At 37.9% G+C, this 18,344-nt stretch overlaps 2 protein-coding genes across 3 annotated transcripts; one reads left to right on the forward strand and one right to left on the reverse strand.

Annotated features, from left to right (window-relative positions):
• LOC18782428 (pentatricopeptide repeat-containing protein At4g26680, mitochondrial) lies at positions 42-2,203 on the reverse strand. Of its 2 annotated transcripts, none has more exons than XM_007216602.2 (2): positions 1,977-2,203; positions 42-1,876 (listed from the first exon to the last, which is right to left on the reverse strand). In XM_007216602.2, the coding sequence occupies exon 2, from the start codon at positions 1,790-1,792 to the stop codon at positions 191-193; it is 1,602 nt and encodes a 533-aa protein (XP_007216664.1). In that variant the 5' UTR covers positions 1,793-1,876; positions 1,977-2,203; the 3' UTR covers positions 42-190. The 2 variants fall into 2 exon arrangements, with proteins under 2 accessions (XP_007216664.1, XP_020415169.1); XM_020559580.1 differs by having other exon boundaries at positions 42-1,892.
• On the forward strand, positions 7,671-17,722 carry LOC109948124 (receptor-like protein 12). The gene is made up of 2 exons (XM_020560061.1): positions 7,671-8,003; positions 14,861-17,722. Exons 1-2 carry the CDS (start codon positions 7,671-7,673, stop codon positions 17,720-17,722), a joined length of 3,195 nt encoding a protein of 1,064 aa, XP_020415650.1.

Consider the following 18,344-nt stretch of genomic DNA (forward strand, 5'->3'; position numbering starts at 1 on the left):
GGCTTGTTTAAAACAAAGACACAGAGAATTGTTCAAGTGCATGGCTCAAGAGAAAAGGAGTTAAATTAAACCAATTAACAAAGGCCTCTTACAACTCAAGTAATAATCCGCATCCAAAACACCGTAGAACGTTCTCTTTGAAAGGAACAAGGAAAACAATGTACACCTTTTATATGTTATTTCCGAATGTTCAGTATTCTTCCACTACTACAGGGGAGAGAATTTTTGCCATGTCAAAACCTTGAGGGATGAGGCGTCTAGCTTCCATTTCACTGCATAACAATTTTACCATTTTCTCGTTCCCGCATCTGCATAGTCCTTGACATAAATCAGATAAGATGCTTGAATCAAGAGCAAAAGATCTATCAAACATTTCTTTCAAGACTTCAACTGCTCCATCAAAATCCCTGTTATTGCAGAAGCTAGATATCAGCATGTTAAAAGTATGCTCATCGGGATGATAACCACTCCTTATCATGCTTTTACATAACTTGAAGGCATGATCCGAGTTCTTTCTCACACATTGCCCCTCAATAAGGGCAGAAAAGGTTGAGGCATTTGGGACAAAGCGCTTTCTATCAAGTTCTTTAACCAGATGTGCAGCTTTCTTTGTTTTACCCTCCTTGCAGAGTCCCAATATCAATGCATTATAAGTCACGATAGTAGCATTTACTTGATTCCTTGACATCTCCTCAAAAAGCCTATTGCCCATCTCGCTATTACCTTCTTGGCTGTACCCTTTTATCAAAGTATTGTAAGTTACGGTATCAGGAGCAACATTCACGGCTTTCATCTCATTAAAAATTCTGTTTGCTTCCTTTAGTTTTCCTTCTTTGCAAAACCCATCAATAAGTGAGTTAAAAGTAACCACACTCGGGTGCAATCCATTCTTCGCCATCAAGTTTTTGAACTTCAAAGCCGAACTCAGAAGACCCTTATCACAGTGTCCTGCAATCAGCGTGTTATATGATACAACTGTAGGACTAAAACCCATGCTGTCCATCTTCTCAAGGACCTCAACAGCGTTCTCAAATTTTCCCAATTTACAATAAGCAGATATAACCATATTAAGAGTATAAACATTCGGTGAAATCCTACAACGCTGAATTTCTCTATAGAATACCAAAGCAATATCAGCTCTATGTAAATCAAGCAACGAGCTCAGATATGCATTGCAAGACTCTACTGTTGGGAAGAACCCATAATCCTTCATCTGACAAAATATGTGTGTGGCATTCCTAAATTTCTTCATATGCGCAAAAGTCTTGAAAAGAGAATCGAAAACACGAGGAGAAGAATCACACAAGCGGTACGAATACAATATTGCTTCAAACAACTTGGAAGGCAAATCTATCGAACCCGAGACAAGAACCTTTCTCAAAATAGACTCTGCAGACTTGAACTTCCTGTATTTGGTGAGAATGTGGAGAATCATGGAGTGTGTTTCAAGGGTAAGTGAAGTGGGGTTTTGAGCTGCAACCCAATTGAAAAACTCAAGGGAAAGAACATAGTCCTGCTTAAGCTTTAGCAGTATATGTTTCACTCTGAAAGCAGTTAGACCATTGGACAAGGAATTGAGCTTAGCCCAGTCAGAGTGAATTAGATGGCTGTTTGCAACATTCACAAAATCAAGGTCCTGCCCTTTGGGTTCAGGAATTGTTCTGTGGGGAATAGGAAGTGGATTCCAATTCCTTTTTCCAAATTTCCCACAAGTTGTGGGGTTTGTAAAGGTGGGTTCTTTTGCAATTGAATTGGGCAAACTAGAAAACTGACGAAATGGGAATTTGTTCATACTTTCCTACTGTACCACGTATAGAACTGGGTTTTCAGAAATGAAGTTCTTGGATCAATTCGAGGGTTGATATCAAGTTTTGACCTACAGATTCAGAAAACTGAAATTAAGTGTAGCTGGGTCTTCGATGAAATCATTGGGAACAAAGAGCATGGAACTGGAGAAACGGGCATGAGCCACTAACCTTAATTGAGGCAGAGGATGAAAATGGTGGAAAATGAGTTCTTCTGAGTCAGCTTCACCGAGGCATTGGCAATGGAGCAGAAGAAGCAGCAGCGACATTGAAAGTTGGGCGTTGCAACTTTTATTTATTTATCAAAAGATACAACTTGAACGAGTATAATCTGATTCTGAACTGAAATAGCATGGTGTTTGGTGACTCTACAATGCTCAAGTTATATTACAACTAGCGTGTTCCAATTGGCCTTTTTAAAAAATATATATATATATATATATATATATATTGTTATAAATCAAGAGGAATTATGGAGAGAATTGAGAGAGAGAGAGGAATGTAGGAACTGAACTTCCCTTAAGAGTTTTCTCTTCTCATTGTGTCTATCTTACAAGAATGGAGAAGTCCTATTTATAGGCATTTGGGCTCCATCTACATTATTTTACAACACTCCCCCTTAGAGACCACAAATGATACAGAATATGTCTCGTTAAAAACCTTGCCAGTAAAAACTCAGTGGGACAAAAACTGGTCAAAGGGAAAAAGAGTACATAATCATGTGTAACATAAAATTCTATGTATATTGACGCGCGTGCGACACTACCTCGTTAAAACCTTGCCAGGAAATCCCCAGTGGGATAAAAACCTAGACGAAGGAAAAAGAGTACAGTGTTTGAAGATCTTTATTGATAGCGCGCTCCCCCTGATGCTTGGCAAAATGTCTTTAAGTCATACTGTTGACCAGCTTTCTGAATATCGTAGTTGACGCTGCTTCTGTGAGTCAATCTTAAGCGACACTGCCTCGTTAAAACCTTACCAGGAAAAATCCAGTGGGATAAAAACCTGGATGAAGGAAAAAGAGTACAGTGTATGAAGGTCTTTATTAAAACCATGCTCCCCCTGATGAATATCTCCCCCTGAAAAATTTAGGACTAGCTTTTGTCCAGTAAGCGACCATAAAAATTTTCATAGTATACCCTAAATCTTTGAGCGACACTGCCTCGTTAAAACCTTACCAGGAAAAACCCAATGGGATAAAAACCTGGATGAAGGAAAAAGAGTATAGTGTGGAGCTGAGCTCTATCTGGTCTAGTATACTTCTGGAAAAACATTTAAGGACCAACGGATAAGACTCTCTTAGTATAAGCAAGAATCTCGTTGGTATAATGCTCGATCGAGACAAATATTTCATGAATTCTGCAGAAGCTTTACTGTGTTGCAATCACATTATAATCAATGTACTCACTGAGGTAATTTATGCATATTAATATTGAGTACAAATTTTGTGCTTCAAGCACATGTCCTTTAGGGACTTGCTTTATGCAATTGTCAATCCTCTCAATGGATTTTGTCTAAAAGGGATTAAACTTTATGACACATTATATAGCTTTTACCCAGCTATTTATACATCTTTTAGGAAATCGCTTCTGGCGATATGCTCCGTGCATTTAATAACCCTTAAAGATAATATGTTGGTCTCCGTAATTGTGTGGGGAGGGGGGCACAATTGAATCTGTAAATATGGAGAAAACCCAACATTCCTTGTTTCTGCTAGAAACAGTGTGTCATACAAAGTAGGTATATTCCCTTTTATTCCGAACACCCAAGTATAAATTTTAGTATTAACATATTTTGGGGTTCGTACTGTGGGTTTGTTCTTTCACGTTCATTCTCATCTATAATGGAATTACCTCGTTCCATTTTGGCCAATGATATTGTCGACATTTAATAATTGAACGTGGTTCCAATCAACACAGCCCATTTGATGATTTGAGTAGCTACTCCAAAACCAAAAATTGTCATTCATCAATTCATGATCTCACAATTCTCATGTGCATGCGCATGCATCAATTATAAGCATTCCTTTGCTTTTGGGTACCCAAGTCACTTCATGGGGCTTTTATTATATGAGAATGTGGATTATAACCTCCAATGGAGCGTTATTTTACAGTATGGCGTGGATAATCTCTATTTAGAGAGTTTGAACATTTAGAACCCATATATCTGTCATGCTGCAGGCATGCCACAGATTAATACATACATGTCAATTAATTTCTGGGACTTTAACCCATATTATGGGACTTTAACCCATATAATTTGCTACGCATTAGGCGTGCATAATATCAATATTGACATGACAAAGGATTGTCCTTTTGGGACTTCAATCCATGTCATTTGCTATGCAACAGGCGTGCACCCATATATCTGTCATGCTGCAGGCATGCCACAGATTAATACATACATGTCAATTAATTTCTGGGACTTTAACCCATATTATGGGACTTTAACCCATATAATTTGCTACGCATTAGGCGTGCATAATATCAATATTGACATGTCAAAGGATTGTCCTTTCGGGACTTCAATCCATATCATTTGCTACGCAACAGGCGTGCACCCATATATCTGTCATGCTGCAGGCATGCCACAGATTAATACATACATGTCAATTAATTTCTGGGACTTTAACCTATATTATGGGACTTTAACCCATATAATTTGCTACGCATTAGGCGTGCATAATATCAATATTGACATGTCAAAGGATTGTCCTTTCGGGACTTCAATCCATATCATTTGCTACGCAACAGGCGTGCATCATATTGATCACTGCTATACCCATATTCTGTTCTTATGGTACATTAATCTGTGCAGTGTATTATCAATGTATCCAACTTGCAATCTGTAAAATTTGCATTAATAATTCATGGATACATACAAGCCATTCTTTTGGAACGGACTTATCTTCCCATTTGGTTACCTTTCAAGATAAAATATCAAATAAGTATATAAGCAAAAAATAACACAAGTATTGCTTACATCCTTAGGTGGGAGAAACTTTTCTCAAGTATCATTCAAGCTTGTATCGGCCCAATAAATGTAGCGCTTGATGATCTAGTTATATCCTGCAATAGTAAAATCACAACTCTTTTCTCTGTCAAAAACAAATAATCCTCATAGAGTTACAGAAAGAGAAAAAATGCAAAAAGAGAAGGTAAGCAATCAGGGAAGGAAGCTGGTAGGAGCAGACAATAAACTCTCATATCTCATAGTCTAGAAGGACTTCCGGAGATTAGAGCATAAGATCGCATTCACAGTTTCTTAATGTAGCGGAAACGTGATCAGAGATAGTCTCGCTTCCTGAATGGGTGATCAGAGATAGCCTTGCTTCTCGGGCATATTAAGTGCTCACTGATAAGAAAAACAAGTAGATATCGCATCACTAGGTATGGAGAAAACTGGATGTCTTCTGCAAAGAAAATTTCGTTAGTAACACATTTATACACAAATACAATGAATAGGTAGAACCGGTGAATTTCAAATTAACCATAGGAAAATTGCGAGATTCTCGGGGTACTTTTGAAAAAGTAGCTCCGTGAAATCCGCAAAGCAAGATCGGCTTTTGACGAAAATAATACTTTGAAAACGCCGAAAGTGCCGACAAACATTTAATGGAGGCCACGTGAAGTTTTGGAATCTGGGAAAGAAAAAGATAATATGGGGATCTGAGATAATATTGGGATCCTGGAAACCGTAGCCATATTTCCTCCTATAGATATGGCCTTTGCAAAACTTGATTGGAGCAACTGCGTTACAACTTGCTCCTTTCCTGTTATAATAATTGCGCACATTCTTAAAATTTGCACCTGTGGTTTTTACGTCTTTTCAAAATGACGGTTTGGAACCTTGTGCCTTATAGGTTCAAATAACCATATTGACTATCCCAAATTTCATATTTCAATGTATGGGAGCCCGGAACTTTTGGCCTGGGCTAAACACAAAACTCAGAATTTATTTGCCCTTTTCAAAATGGACATGAAATATGAATTGAGTAAAAGTCACGCTAATATCTCATATATTTGGGTTCATGAGCTTCATAACAAAATATGTGGAGAGCCTCAATTCATCATTCTCTTATGCCAAAGAGATATGTGGCGTACCACAATTTGCAATAATACCTCAAGGATTGTCCATTTAATTGTTGGAACTTCAGATTCTCAACACTGTTAGATTTTGAACTTCTGGCCAAAATCACATATTCTCATGGTATGGACATTCAATCCCCTTAGATTTTGAACTTCGGGCCAAAATCACATATTCTCATGGTATGGACATTTTTACAATTTTCTGTACATATTTCTGGACTTTAAGCCCTTACATAATTGTCCATATTTTGAGGAACTCCTGGCATCTCATTTAATTGCTCATCCATGAGTTTAAGGAACTGCAGGTTCCCTTTTGAATGGTGATAGTTTACCCAAAATGGTAAATATTTATGCATACATCACTATTCATGAATACGGCACTATTCATGTGTACAGTACATTTGTCAGTACAGTTATCATCCATATGTATGACATTATGAACCAATACGGTACTGTTACATCATTAAGGAACCCTAGGTCCTTATTTACATGTCAGAGATCAAGGACCCTCAAGTCTGATCACATGTTTACAAATATAGTACCGGAGAGACTGCCAGCTCTCATATTAACATCATCATCAAGGATCTGCAAGTCCTGATGTAATTGTATGATGAGGATCAAGGAACTTCTGGTCCTGATCTGCTTACTGTAAAAAACTCATCATACAGCACATTTAGTCCATAAAATAAATTGCTGGTAAATAAATTACTGGTATAGACGATAAACCCGCACCACACTTTAAATAAATGTAAATGTGCGGTAAATTAAATTCATAAAGTTAAGGTGCTTGTATGGGCATTAATTCTGCTCCATACATTTAAATAAAAGTAAAGGCGTGGACGATAAACCCGCACCACCCTTTTAAATAAATACTGTTGTATGAGTAATAAACCTACACCATACAGTAAATAAAATAAATGTGCGGTAAAGTAAATTCATAATTTAAATTGCTTGCTGTATGGACGTTAATCCCGCACCATACCTTAAATAAAATTAAATGTGCGGTAAAGTAAATGTGCTTGTATGGGCACTAATTCTGCTCCATACATTTAAATAAAAGTAAAGGCGTGGACGATAAACCCGCACCACCCTTTTAAATAAATACTGTTGTATGGGTAATAAACCTACACCATACAGTAAATAAAATAAATATGGGGTTAAAACCACCACTGAACAAGATAAGGAAAGTGTTAGTATTAGTAACGGTCTCCCACTGATAATATGTTTAGTATTACCAAGGGTCCATTTTTGTTAATGGTTAGTAATAGAAAAGCAGATAAATATAATATAATATATATATATATATATTATAGGAGCATGGCCATCTGCAACTTAGTGCTAATTTGCTGTAAGGTATCACGATCACTGTGTTTTCATTTGACCTGCCATTAGCACATGCATTAATATTAATATTAAATAATATAGAATAATAATAATTGAAAAAGATGGTGAGAATCTCATCATTTTAGTGAGTGCTTTTCTTTATCGGTGGGTGCTGCTTGCTGTCGGAGTCTCCAGTCAACGACGACATAAACGACGTGGTAGCTGAATAGGAGAAATTTATTGTGGTGGAGGAGTCCTTGGTGCTCTCAAGCACAGTATTGTGATGATGCAGAGGAGGCGGGATCTACTGGATCGGGGTCGCATGGTAAACCTTGGCGGACTCTAAAGGAGCTTGCTTGACGAAGGTCTCTTGGGTTTGAGAAGAAGATAAACCCATGAGAGTTTTGCCGTGGAATCAGTACCAGTTGGTGAGGAATTGATCCCTAATGAGGGAATGCCCATCTCAAAAGATCCCACCAAGAAAGGAAACCTCAGGATCAAGTTTGACGTCGTCTTTCCATCGAAGCAGCAGAACCATGAGGAACCCCATAAGACGCAAAGGTGGGCTCAGCATCATAAATCGACCCTTCAGATTTCAACACTACCCTCCAAGTACCCAAATCAGAGACACGTGTTTCTGTCTGGGAACCATGACCTGGCCTTTGCAGCCTTTGTGGGGGTCCTGCCTAAGCCTTTGGATGGCTCTGAGTTTTCTGTGGCTTGGAAGGAGTATGAGGCCAATGAAGAGAGAGAAGGGTGGTTTAAGGGTGATGGGTATGAGAGAATTGTTTTTATTTTTATTTATTTTTTATTTTTTATTTTTTTGGGAACTACAAGTCATGCTTTTCCACCACAATGGACAGCACTTGTGGACAGCACTTGTCTATAGACTAACGTGGGTATTGGATTAGGTGCACTTCAACTCCATTAATATTGTTTAAGAAAGTGATTTGATACCAAGAATGTTCAGAGAGAGAGAGGACAACGGTCTCAGAGACCAGTGTGTTTTTCTGGTGCTCCTAATTATGACCCTCTAATGAAAGTGGAGCAGAGATGGATGGAAGGAAAGAGGGATGAGAGATTTGGGTTTTATCATAAAATTCAGCTGGTATTGTTTGAGCGAATTCGTGCTGATAACGTGTTATAAATCAAGAGGAATTATGGAGAGAATTGAGAGAGAGAGAGAGGAATGTAGGAACTGAACTTTCCTTAAGAGTTTTCTCTTCTCATTGTGTCTATCTTACAAGAATGGAGAAGTCCTATTTATAGGCATTTGGGCTCCATCTACATTATTTTACAACATATATATATATTTGTTTTTTTTTCCATATGCAAATATAATTTCTTTTTTACATCAGGTAAATATATAGATATTCAAAATATAAATTAAAAAAATCGAAAAGAAAACAGATGAATGTGGGTGGAATGGAGTGGGAAGTAAAAAGAGGAAGAGGAATGTGTATGAAGTGGGGAGTAACTTCCTCCATATAATTACTTAGGTGGAATTTGTTTTATATTTTATAATTGATCAAATTAGTGTTTTAACATTTTACCCGTATTTTATTAATTTGTAGTCTTTTACCATTTTGGTTAATCAGAGATATTTTTTGAATTTTTGAATATTTTATTATTAGAGTAAATTTAGGTTTTACCCATAAAAAAACTTTCACTTTTGGAAAAAGCCAAAGCTTTTTCAAAAAAGACAGAATAACCTCTCAACTTTCAAACTAAAGACATGCAAATATAAAGGATTTCTTAGGAAATCAAAAAATAAATAAGGGCAATTTTGTCCATTTTTGCTTCTTTTAAAAATTTTCTCTCTCCTTTGGGCTTTTCCAAAGTCTCCCTATTATTAGTCGCTCTGCACGCGCTTCAGCGCCTACAAGAGGTTTTTTAAAAAAAATAATAATAAATTTATTTTAAAATTAAAAAAGGTAATGGGTAGTTGTGTTTCATAAAAATAGGTTTCATTATCTGATTTTTCTTTTAATTTTAATTTTTTTAATATGAAAAAGTGTGAATTTACCATATTATTCTCATTTAATTAGTAATTTTAATTCTTAATGTTTGGATTAACCAATGACATTTTCTACCTTTTGCTTTATATATATAGATTCTCTACTTATTGTTATATATATATATATATATATCAGTCCTGATCTCTTGGACCCCTGTAGTCCAAGAGATTTATGGTCACCCACCGTTGGATGTAAATTCAACGGTTGACTTGAATCGGGTAATAATCATTTATGTCATATTGCATTTATATATATCATTTTGAACCATTGGATTAATATCCAACGGTGGGTGACCACAATCTCTTGGACTCCTGTGGTCCAAGAGATCGGGACTGATATATATATATATATATATAGATAAGTAAAATTAATATGGTCCAAAGTGTCATTTTTCTTTTCCCTTAATTATTATTTTGAACAAACTACAGTAAACCCCCCAATCTATAGGGTCATTTACGATTTCATACCTGATTTTGGGGACATTTACCAGTACATACTCAATGTTGCGAAAACCTACAAATTGCCCATTATGTTAGCCAAACCGTTTGTGAATTTGTTAAATGCTGATGTGGCGAATGTTGGTTCTATTTTTTACTGAGGTGGACTTACAGGTGGACAAATAAATAATAAAAAATTATCTTTAAAATAATAAAAAATCAAATTTAAAAAAAAAGAAAAAAAAAAGAAAAAGAAAAGCAAAAACAGAAAAGCAAAAGAAAAGCAAATAAAATAGAAAAAGGTAAAAAGACGCAAACAGCCCCATTCCATTCCATCCTTTCCAGTCCAACCTCCAACCCACCCCCCCCACACCATCCGAGCCATCGCAACCCAGTTATGTACGAACGCGTTCGATTTGATATCATTCTCGGTCAGACTGGACTTGTCCGGGCTGTTCAACGACCATTCGTACGGCTCGGCAGAGGACAAGTGTTTCATGTTGGAGGAGACGGTGGAGAAGGTGGTGGAGAGAGTGGAGATGTTTGTTGAGGCCCAAAAAATCCATGGTTGGAACCTAATAAATTCCCGGCCCAAAATGACACATTGTTGAGAAAAGACCCAATTTGGAACACACAAAAGTCCGCCATGCACGCACCATGCCAAATAAATAATCTGTCATGCTAGGAATCGAGATTAAGATTATAAAATGCATTAGCTCTGCAAATCCATGCTAATTATTCTGTCAAACATCATAATTAAAAGCATGTCAAGCGACATGCCATGCCAAGCAAGAAATCATTATTGCACACCCAACCACGCTATAAGCCTAAGTGGGCCCAAGCCACTCGAATGCCCACGGCTTGCTTGAGAGGGTTGTGGTATGAATGGTAATAAGTTGTCATGAGGCCCATTGATGGGCCGAGAAATGGAGGTTTCGGGTTGTTTGGGAGCCTCGAAACTCAAGCCCATTTCTTAGGCCCAAACATGTGGGTAAGCACAAAGGAGAAAATAGTTTATTACGTTAGTCAAAATAGCCCATTAGCTTAATCAAATTAGCCCAACACCTCAACAAAATAAACCAACACTTGGGTGAGGTTAGCCCATTTATTTGATAAACCAACCCATTGTCCTAGAAGGCCTATGTAACTAAAATAAAGACCTGCAAAAGCCTCAGCACTTGGTTGAAAAACAAAAACCACAAAGAGAACTTGGAAGTCCACGTGCGCAGAGCTGCTGGGAGGCTCCAGCACATAGGAAAGAACAAATTCCAAATAAAAAATATCTGAAGGACCAAAGGATTTTAGTGCGCAGGCTGCCAAGAGGAGAGGCACCTTTCGAATCATCATGTATACCCATTTTCTTTCCTTCATCAGATCTAGCCATGGAAGGAGGAAGGAAAGAAAAAAGGAAATAGTTGAGAATGAAAGTCTCCTACTGAAACAACTGCGGAAAAGGGCCTTGAGCACCCAAAAATCCCTGATTTTGTGCAAATGGGCAGAGAGAGTTTCACCAAGATGGGGAAAGTCAAGGAAAGAGAGAAGAAAGAAAGGGAAAAGCATGACCAAATTGGATAGAAACCATTAGGGTTTCTTGGAAAAGAATAGCTTCCAGCGGCTATAAATAAGGCATCTTCTACCCAACAAAGGGACAATCACATCCAGAGAGCAAGCTTCATCTCTTACCTCCAAAACCCAGCAATTTCGTGCTCAGTTCATCCTTTTCCTCCTTGTTTTTCCTCTTGGCAAATCATTCTGATGTTTGACAGAACCTCTGTCCAGCGCTGGAAAAATACTTAAGACACCCACTGCCTAGCCTCTCTCCTCTTCTCAGCCAAAACATCTGATAATCCTTTTCTCATTTTCTTTAGAACCTTTGTTTTTTGTAGAAACTCACAGCTCTTTCCCTTTGAAGCTAAACTCATGACAACTTTGCTCCCATGCCATAAGCCTCTCATGCCAAGCTAAGATTCTGCCTGTAGGCACTAAGAATTCATCTGTAAGCAACCATTATTTTTGTTGGTGAAGGTGACCAGGGTGTTTCCTAAGGCTCAGCTACCCTTTTGAAGCATTCTCGGGGCCTAAGTCTTAAACTCAGACCCAAGGGCAATTTTCTCATGTTTGGCTCTTTACAGTAGCCCAGACCCAAAGTAGCTGATGGAAGAAAAAAGAGATATTTAGTGATATACCCATTCTTAGTACTAATATTATAAATAAACCATACACAATTGAATTTCTATAAACAAACCCAAAAAAAACTCAAAAAAAATGACAGCTGGCTTTATTGAATGTAATATTGATTATTAAATTACTTTAATTCCCTATTGAGTGTTTTGAGTATTTTTATGAGATTTTGGGTTTGGGCTTGTTTTAAGAAATAGATGGCAATTTTGTAGTTTATAAGAAGTTAAAAGCTTTTTTGTTATGTTGTAAATGAGTTTTGGATATGTTTCTAAAGTCCATTTTATATAGGGTATTTTTATAATTTAGGCCCCTATATTGGGTATAATAGTAAATCTCCCAAGAAAAAAAGCCCTTACAACGTTCGCGAAGGCCGAGAAATTGAGGGTGGGGAGGAAGAAGGCGTGGGGTTTGGAGATGGATGAGCAGAATGGTAATTTGGCAATTGGGGTCGAGGTTTGCAGATTGATTGAGAATCTTGTTGTGGTGGTTTACAGGTCGTTTTTTGCAACCAGCCTAAGTTGCTGGGGAGGGAAGTCCATTCCTTGAATTATATTGAATGAATTTGGATTATGATATTTTTCTCAGCCAAGCCTTTTCTATTTCATAGGCACTGATGTTTGGGATGTGAAATTTGACTGGCCTCGATGCCGTGAGGCTGATCGAAATTTGGGATGTGAAATTTGAAGTTGAACTCAGCTATGGTTTGGGGACAGCGACGGCCACGACATCTTTTTGGGGTTTGTGGTTTGGGGAAAACGATTAGATCTGTGGCATGAGAGAGGTGATCAGTTGGGCTGGAACAAGAGAGGTGTTAAGGCTGGGATGGGTGGCCTGAGTATGCTTGGGTGGTGGTTTGGGTGGCTATGGGCTAGAAGGAGAGGAGATCAGGAGAGAGAGAGAGAGAGAGAATCTGGGTAGGGTTTTTATTTATTTATTTATATTTATATATATATTTTATAAAAAATATGTTTTATTTTTTTAATAATTTAAAAAATAAAATTGTTATTATTTTTTGTCCACGTGGAACTCCACGTCAATTAAAAATGGGTCCCACAAATTCCACGTAGGCAGATAACAGATTTTCTGGGGATCTCGCTAACGGAGGGGGCAATTTGTAGGTTTTCTGCGACGTTGAGTATGTACTGGTAAATATCTCCAAAATTGGATATGAACTCGTAAATGACCCTATAGGTTGGGGAGTTTACTGTAGTTTGTCCTATTATTTTCTATCATCATAATACCCAAAAAAAGAAGAAGATCATTTTAATGATGGCTTAAATGTTGAAATGGTCCCTATGTTTTACCTCATCGACCAATTTAGTCCTCGTGTTACTAATTTGGCCAATTTTATAGAAAGAACAAACCAAGTAGTAAAGTCGGTTATTCTAGTAAACCAACATTAACTTATAATTCCAGCCACATATTGTAGCTTCAATTAAGTTAGTGACTAGTGTCTAGGGAATACATCCACCGACTTTGCATTCTAAATTATTCTATAAAATTTTGCTAGCTTGTAAAAGTGTCCACCAAATGTGCATTATTTTTCAACAACTTATAAATTGGTTCAAGACTTTTTAGCCTTAATGACTTCAGAGTGATAAACATGAAATGAACTACTTGTAGAATAAGTTATGATTGAAGACGATAAACTTGACTTCAAGTCATTACATTAATGGAAGAGCGTCCATGCATATGGACGCTGCCGATTGCATCTCCACCATGTCCATTTGATGGGTTAGAGAGTGACTATTTTTAATAATTATAGTTTGACAACAATGTTTGTGCTTACATGCAAAAGACTGACTGTGGAACCAGTGTTTTCAAAGGCATCCCTAAGTGCGCGTCGGAGCGAGGCGGAGAGAAATCGCCTTGGTACAGTTGTTTAGCTTGTTGCCCGCTTAGCTTGGTGAGGCGTGGCAAGGCGTGCGAGGTGAGTCGTGGAAGGTGCAAAGAAGCGCCGCTGTCTGCAAGCCAGAGCGTGAGGAAGAAGACGACCTGGGTCGAAATTTTTTTGTTAGGGTTTGTTTTAGCGAAACGACGTCGTTTCATCTAGTTAACTTTTTTTTTTTTAATTGAGGTGACTAAACGCACTTTTTGGTTTTTATCTTTTAAACAAATAGCATGCCTTAAAAGGCCCCCACTGAAACAAACGATATTTCCTTTTTTTTTCTTCTAAATAAATACATTAATGGACCTATCAATATATTCCTAATGCGATAATCTCCATAAATTTTAATTCTCTCCACAAGTTGAAGCGTCTCTCTCCTTCAGTATGCAATTCTCTTTGTATAAGATTTATATAAATATATATATATATATGTTTTTTTTTCTTCCAAACAACACAATAGCCAACTAAAATAAACACTCAAGTCCACACATAAATGCCGAAAATCATAACATTTTATGTTTCGTGATGAGGAGTGGGATGCATGAATTGAGTTTTTCTTTTGATGTCGAATAAGTATTTTATGTTTTGAGATTGATTATTATGTTTGAATGACATTTACTACTTATATTTTTTTATAGAATATTTTGGCTCAATAAGAATTAGTAGTAAAATTTATCTGTATTATTATTTATAATTTTTTTAATTAAAATAAATTAATGTTTAAAAGGCTAACGCCTCAACGTTTCAAGGCTTACGCCTTGCATAGCGGACTAAAAACGCTTCGCCTCTACGCCTCGTCTTTTAAAAGATTGTGTGGAACAATGTTTCCAGCAAGATAAATATCAATCCTGCAGACAACTTGACTTTAAGTCTTGGAGTGATTGATTTGGCTTCATCACCGCTCATCAAGCATCCCCATTTTCCTTGATTATTTTGCATGAGCTGTGTCTATAAAAGGAGGTGGATTTCTCGATCCTTAATTACGTAAGAGCCATAAGCATTTCCATAATCAGAAAACAAAGCTGCGATGGGAATGGAATCGTGGTGGTCGAAGTTTATTTCTGTATGTAGTTTTATTTTGCTATTACTCAATGCCACTCACTGTTTTTTACTTGCACAGACTCAGGCACTTGGCCAGGTTGATGAGTGCTCAGCCTTGCTGCAGTTCAAGGAAAGCTTTGCAATTAACAAGTCTGTTTCTGCAGACCCTCTTGCTTATCCGAAGGTTTCATTTTGGACGCGAGAAGGAGATGGGAATCGGAGTAATTGTTGTTCATGGGATGGTGTTGAGTGTGATGAAGACTTTGGCCATGTTGTCGGCCTTGATCTCCGTAGCAGCTGTCTCTACGGTTCTATCAATTCCAGCAACACTCTCTTCCGCCTTGTTCACTTGCAGTGGCTTGACCTCTCAGATAATCACTTCAATTTCTCTCAAATACCATCAAGGTTCGGTGATGATCTTTCGAGTCTAACATATCTCAACCTTTCAAATTCCTTGTTTTCCGGAGAAATTCCACCAGAAATTTCAAAGTTATCGAAGCTGTCTACCCTTGATCTGTCTTTCAATGATCTGAAAGTTGATGATGATAGTTTCCCTTTGAAACTGACCAAGGGCAACATGAGAAGCCTGGTTCAGAACTTGACCGCCATAAAACAACTTCATCTTAATTGGGTAGAGATGTACTCCACTGTGCCTGATATCTTGGTCAATGCATCTTCTCTCACATCTCTCCAACTTCGCGGTTGTGGGTTGAATGGGGAATTCCCAATTGGCATTTTCCACCTACCAAACTTAGAGGTTCTCCATCTGCTCTATAACTCAAACCTCACCGGTTATTTTCCTGACTTTAACAGGAGCAATGCCCTCAAGAAATTGAATGTTGCCAACACGAATTTCTCTGGCCAACTGCCTAACTCCCTCGGAAACCTTCATTCCTTGATTGTGTTTGTCATCTCATCGTGTAATTTTCATCCCAATGTTCCATCTTCACTCGGAAACCTTACCCAGCTCAACTACCTTGACATGTTTTCATTTAATGACGTTTCCAAAGGCAAGATGGGAGAATTCCCATCTTTTGTGTCTAACCTGACACAACTTGAATTTCTAGACTTGTCCGATACTGAAATATCTGGTCAAATCCCATCTTGGCTCATGAAGTTGACCCAGTTAACCAGTCTAAGCCTTGACGAGAACAATTTGCAAGGACCAATTCCTAGGTCGCTCTTCCAACTCAAAAATCTTGAATATCTTTCTCTTTCCGGTAATAACTTGAGTGGGTTGGTTGAGTTTGATCAGTTTTCCAAGCTCAAAAAGTTGAAGGACCTTGATTTATCGAACAACATGTTATCTGTGGAGATCAGAAATGATTTAAGTGCTACTCTTCCAAAGCTTCAAACTCTAGCACTGGGCGCCTGCAACTTAACAGAGTTCCCAAAATTTTTGAAAAATCAATCCGAATTGACTAAGCTAGACCTTTCTGACAACTATATTCACGGCCCAATACCGAAATGGCTATGGAATGCAACTATTGAAACTTTGTGGGGACTCCGTCTCTATGACAACTTTTTGACAGGATTTGACCAAGATCCAGGCATTCTCCGATGGACAAATCTGAACTATCTGGCTCTTGGGTCTAACATGTTACAAGGACCTCTGCCAATTCCCCCGCAATCAATCAGATTATATGATGTCGAAAACAACGAATATACTGGAGAAATTTCACCCCTGTTCTGCAACTTCAATAATCTCCAAGTTCTCAGGTTGTCCAACAACAGCCTCAGTGGCATGCTTCCACAATGTTTGGGTAACTCTAGTGTTTTGGAAATATTGGCCCTGCATAACAATTTTTTTAATGGATATATTCCTCCAATATGTCCAAGCAAAACTAGTCTGAGAATTGTTGATTTTAGTTATAATCAGTTGCAGGGGAAGCTACCAAGAGGGGTGATGAATTGTACTCAGTTAAAGGTTCTTAATTTTGCAAACAATCAGATGAGTGACATCTTCCCATCTTGGTTAGGGGCACTTCCAGAATTAAGGATTCTCATTTTGCGGTCCAATGGATTTCATGGCGTAATTGGGAAGCCTGCAACTAAACATGAATTCCCAAATTTGCGCATCATTGACTTATCTAACAATGGTTTCTCAGGTATGTTGCCCTCTAACTACTTAGAGATCTGGAATTCCATGAAACATGTTGATGAAAACCGGCAAACTTATTTTAGTGTATATACGGATGACGTCGATGGACGTTACTTTGGAAGTGATTACGCAATGACAATAAGTGGTAAAGGTGTTCAGTTGAAATATGAAAGGACCCCTTATCTTCTCACACTCGTAGATCTGTCAAGTAATAGATTTGAAGGAGAGATTCCAGAAGGTCCCGTTGGGAACCTAAGAGGCCTTGTTTTGCTGAACCTTTCCAACAACTCTCTCACTGGTCACATCCCCTCATCTTTAGGGGACTTGGCTGCTCTCGAATCGTTAGATCTCTCCCAGAACCAGCTCTCAGGAAGGATCCCGAGTAATTTAGAACAACTCACTTTCCTTGCATATTTTAATGTATCCCATAACCATCTCTCCGGGCCTATACCACTTGGCAAACAATTCGATACATTCCAGGAGGACTGGTACGAAGGAAACTCAGGTCTGTGTGGAAAGTCTCTGCCAAAGAAATGTGAAGATTCTGAGATCTCAACGCGGCCACCATCATCAATCGTGGGAGAAGATGAAGACTCTGTATTTCAAATTGCACTAGATTGGTACGTGGTTGTGCCAGGAGTTGTTAGTGGTCTGATAGTTGGAGTGGTTGTTGGGAACATATGGACAACAAAGAAGCACGAATGGTTTGTGGAGACATTTAGCAGGAGGAGGAAGCCAAGAGGCACACAAGGGCTAGGAGGGGACGCAGAACTTAGCTCAAGGCCATGTATCTGTGTGTTATGTATGCGTGTTTGGTGTGTCCGTAAGGGAAGTATTTGAGCCTTGAAAGAATATTATGTTGTTGTTGTGTGAGGTTTCGTGGTACCAATTGTGTAGTATATTTTGCATATGTGGTGGTGTAAGTTATTTGTAGATGTTCAATAATATATTTGTAATGTATTTCTCAACAAGTACTCAAATATGTCTTGAGAATTTGAAATGTGTTTGGTTTAATAAAGTGGATTGCAAGTTATGTCTTGAGAATTTCTTGATTCTAGCTGATTAATTGCGATTGTTTTTTTTATGTATTTAGAGACTAACAAACTATTTTAGTAATAAGCTAACCTAAGCTTAATCTTTGGTTAGCCTTAATGACTTAAAAGTCTACATGGAGAGAGACTCTGAGCAAACGACTTGACTTCAAGCAATTTCTGTTCACCTTCTCCGTTTATTAATTTTTGTAATTTTCTCACTTCCAAATATTAATTTTTATAAAAGCGAGAATGGAATCGCGGTGGTCAAAGTTTATTTCTGTACGTTATTTGATTTTGCTATTACTCATTGCTACTTACTGTATTTTATCTGTTCAGACTCAGACACTTGGCCAGGTTGATGAGTGCTCTGCCTCGTTACAATTCAAGAAAAGCTTTGCAAGCAAAAGTCTGTTCCGCTATTAAGGTGG

This window comes from Prunus persica, chromosome G3 (assembly GCF_000346465.2).
Source record: "Prunus persica cultivar Lovell chromosome G3, Prunus_persica_NCBIv2, whole genome shotgun sequence".
Lineage (NCBI taxonomy): Eukaryota > Viridiplantae > Streptophyta > Magnoliopsida > Rosales > Rosaceae > Prunus > Prunus persica.

What these genes read in the sequence shown, in the direction of transcription:
- LOC18782428 (XM_007216602.2), bottom strand. Translation starts at nt 1,792, where the DNA reads ATGAACAAATTCCCATTTCGTCAGTTTTCTAGTTTGCCCAATTCAATT.
- LOC109948124 (XM_020560061.1), top strand. Translation starts at nt 7,671, where the DNA reads ATGCCCATCTCAAAAGATCCCACCAAGAAAGGAAACCTCAGGATCAAG. An exon ending in GTGATGGGTATGAGAGAATT is followed by an intron (nt 8,004 to 14,860) that starts GTTTTTATTTTT and finishes TTACTTGCACAG; the next exon opens with ACTCAGGCACTTGGCCAGGT.